This window comes from Magnolia sinica, chromosome 7 (genome assembly GCF_029962835.1).
Source record: "Magnolia sinica isolate HGM2019 chromosome 7, MsV1, whole genome shotgun sequence".
In the NCBI taxonomy this organism is placed as follows: Eukaryota; Viridiplantae; Streptophyta; class Magnoliopsida; order Magnoliales; family Magnoliaceae; genus Magnolia; species Magnolia sinica.
Genome location: NC_080579.1, coordinates 93,544,853 through 93,547,968, shown reverse-complemented (window position 1 = coordinate 93,547,968; position 3,116 = coordinate 93,544,853). Strand labels below are relative to the sequence as shown.

The window sequence follows — 3,116 nt, the reverse complement described above, 5'->3', positions numbered from 1 at the left end:
AATCTTTACATATCTTGTCTGTTTCGAAAAATTTACCCATGGGGGATGCTACGACTAAGGGAGCACGTATGCAAGTTATGTTTAGCCTTAGTCTATTTGCAATAGTAGAGTCCATGAAAGATAAGGTTGCACCGGAATCAAATAAGAGAAAGACAGGGGTACCGTGTATGTGAGCGGTTCCGTGAATGGTCTGATGAAGGTCTTCCTCAGTGTCTGCCGTGGCTATAGCGAATACGCGAGCAGGGGCCCTCTGGTGGACTGAAGGTCTCGATCTTTGCATCTGCGGCCTTGGTAGCTACGAGTTCTGCATGCGGGCGACCTGCTGGTGGAGCAATGACTTCATCTCTTATCTTTTTGAAACAACTTCATGCAGAGTGCCCGATCTTGTGGCAGTACTCACAGCCTCTTACGGTAGGCATGGGTGGCGCTCCTGCAGACATGACCCTAGCTCTCCTTTCTGATGCAGATGGGGCTAGAGGCGCTTGTCTGGGCCTAATTAGGGCTTCCCTAACTGAGGAACGGGTCCTTAGGGCGCATTCAAAATCCTTTTTGACTCTCATAGCCTTATCCACCAGCTCGGTGAAGTCTTCGAAGTCCCAAGCACATAGTCGCGACTGGATTCCCTGTCGAAGCCCCTCCTTGAATTTCTGTAATTTGTACTCAGCATCTTCCAGGGCTTTCGGTACATATCGAGAAAGTTCATCGAACCGAGCCTCATACTGGGCGACGGTCAGATTGCCCTGCCCCAGCTTTAAGAACTGAGCTATCTTCTCATTCCTACATGACCGGGGGAAGTATTTTTCAAGAAACTTCGTCTTAAACCCAGCCCATGTCCATGCATATGTGGGCGGGACGCTCCGTTGTAGGCCCTGCCACCAGTTCGCCGCCTCGCCTTCCAACAAGTATGTGGCCAAGTATACCATTTGAGAGTCGGTGCACTCTAGGGGCTGCATAATCTTGTAAATCCTTGCTAGCCAACGTTCCGCTTGTACAGGATCCGGCGCTCCTTCAAACGTTGGAGGTCGGAGCTTTAAGAACCTTTCAAAGATGTCCGCACCTTGACTATATCTTTCTCGGGATGCCTCTCCGCGATCTCTGTTTCCCAAGGATTCCATCAGAAGATTATGCATATCCCGTTGTTGACGCATGAATACTTCTTGTTGTTGCTGCATGGCTGTAGCCATTTGCTCAATGGCTGCAAAGGCTGCAGCCCCAGTCTGATCTCTTGCGGATGCTCCAGCCGTCGGCGTCCCTTGTGCGAAGTATTGGGATGGCAGCTCGGTGGTGAAGTCTCATGGGGAAGGAGAATCCCCCACCGTTTCTGACGCATTGTCTGTATTTGCGATGCCCGGTGGAAGGCCTGGGGTATACTCCGGATTGCGCTCTCTTTGGCGCTCACTCGAGGGGATAGGCTGGATATCGATCGAGGCATGATTCCCTGAGAAGTCAAAATTCGTGATTCAATTGTTTGAGGATGTCCTTAATCTTTCGCAAAGTAGTGTCAAGGTTAGTTATCTTATTACTTGATTAAGGGATGTCCCTGGTTGAATTTTCTGAGGGGAGGCTAAGATTTCTGTTTCTGAGTTCACACGACTGTTTTGATGTTTCTCAAGGGGTCCTGTGTGTTTTGTTTTCTACATTTGTTCACCCTAGCTACTTTCCAAGGGAAATCTTTATGTTTGTCCTAGGTTATTTTCCTAAGGGTTTTGTATACTTAGATCCCACAGCTAGGTTATCTCAGACTCCGCTCTGATACCAACTTTGTAACGCCCCGATTTCTAAAACCCGAGTACGAGACTCGTTTTCAAAAATCCGGGAGTTAATGAATCAGAGAAACAGCGGAATGTAAACTCAGAGTGCGATAGCCAAAAGAAGCATGCATATTCATGAGAGCTCAAAATTTGACCCGCTCAGCTGGGGGTCTTAGTTACAAAAATCCATAAGTCCAAAATACCAAACCACTAAAATATAAAGTATCAACTACTGATTAACACCAAAATACACCGCTGCATCCTGATGTGGCTCGTCCTCGTTATACTCCTCCTCTGGCTCCATGGTGGTATCATCAAGGCTGGCATCAACACCTTTTACGTTCGTCCCTACATGTTCTGTACGGTTGGATAGTTGATGAATGAGTGGCCAGCTCAGTGTGAATTCCCCTCAAGATTACACATCTCCGCCTTAGTAAACATAGTTAAAAGGAAAAACAAGCAATAATCCAAAACAGGCAATATGCAGTCTTATTACATGCATGAATGCATGAATGCACATCGGCCTGGGGATGCACATCCAGCCGGACTTGGGCTCGTCACCCATGCAAATCATCGACCTGGGAAAATCATCCAGTCGGACAGGGGTCGATAGTCGATGGTCTGGGAGCTAGCGAAATGATACCCCAACAACTCTAGGGCACGTGCTACAACATCCAGAATTAGCCATTCGTCATCACCAATATGCTATGAATGCATGATTAGTCAGCCGTTATTAATCTAATTACAATCAGCTAACTTAAGCAACTCAATGGTCACTACGGGGGGCTCAACACCCAGCGTAGGCCGATAGCTCGAGCATAGTGTCCCATTACCAGCATCCCCGGCTCATGAGGTCCTCTACCTTGGGATGTTCTAATAAGGTACCTTGATCAAATGACACCGGTTCAAGGTCCCTTTTTCTACACATTTGTCTAATTGCATCCCAAGTGTGGCTTGTATATAATCATGGAATCCTCCATGTGTCGCATCAAGAGGTTATGTACAGAGGCAAATCATGTTAACATGTGACAATATATAACTTCAGATAAGGCATGTAAGGAAGCATCATGAATTAGTAACTAAGGAGAATATATTACCAAGTCATGTGAATAAGGATCAAGGATGAACTAGCGTGTGAGCAAGTATCACAATGATGGTGGTCTAGTACAAACTAGGTCTAGCTAATTTAGAAATGGAAAGCCCAAGGGGAAAGTCATCACCTGTATGATAGTGTTCTTGAACTTGGTCTGAGCCTTCTTGTGGTCCGGGGTTACTCGAAGGATTTTCTAAAATTTACAATTTACGTATGTAAGGTGTTTCTACGACTTTGTACAAAGTTCAAAGGAATTCATCATCGAGGCCTTA

The 3,116-nt window shown here is 46.3% G+C and overlaps 1 protein-coding gene across 1 annotated transcript; it reads right to left on the bottom strand.

The window, feature by feature from the left end:
* Window positions 1-365: 365 nt before the first annotated feature.
* On the bottom strand, window positions 366-1,184 carry LOC131250721 (uncharacterized). Its single transcript, XM_058251000.1, has one exon. The coding sequence runs from the start codon at window positions 1,182-1,184 to the stop codon at window positions 366-368; it is 819 nt and encodes a 272-aa protein (XP_058106983.1).
* Between the last annotated feature and the right edge of the window lie 1,932 nt (window positions 1,185-3,116).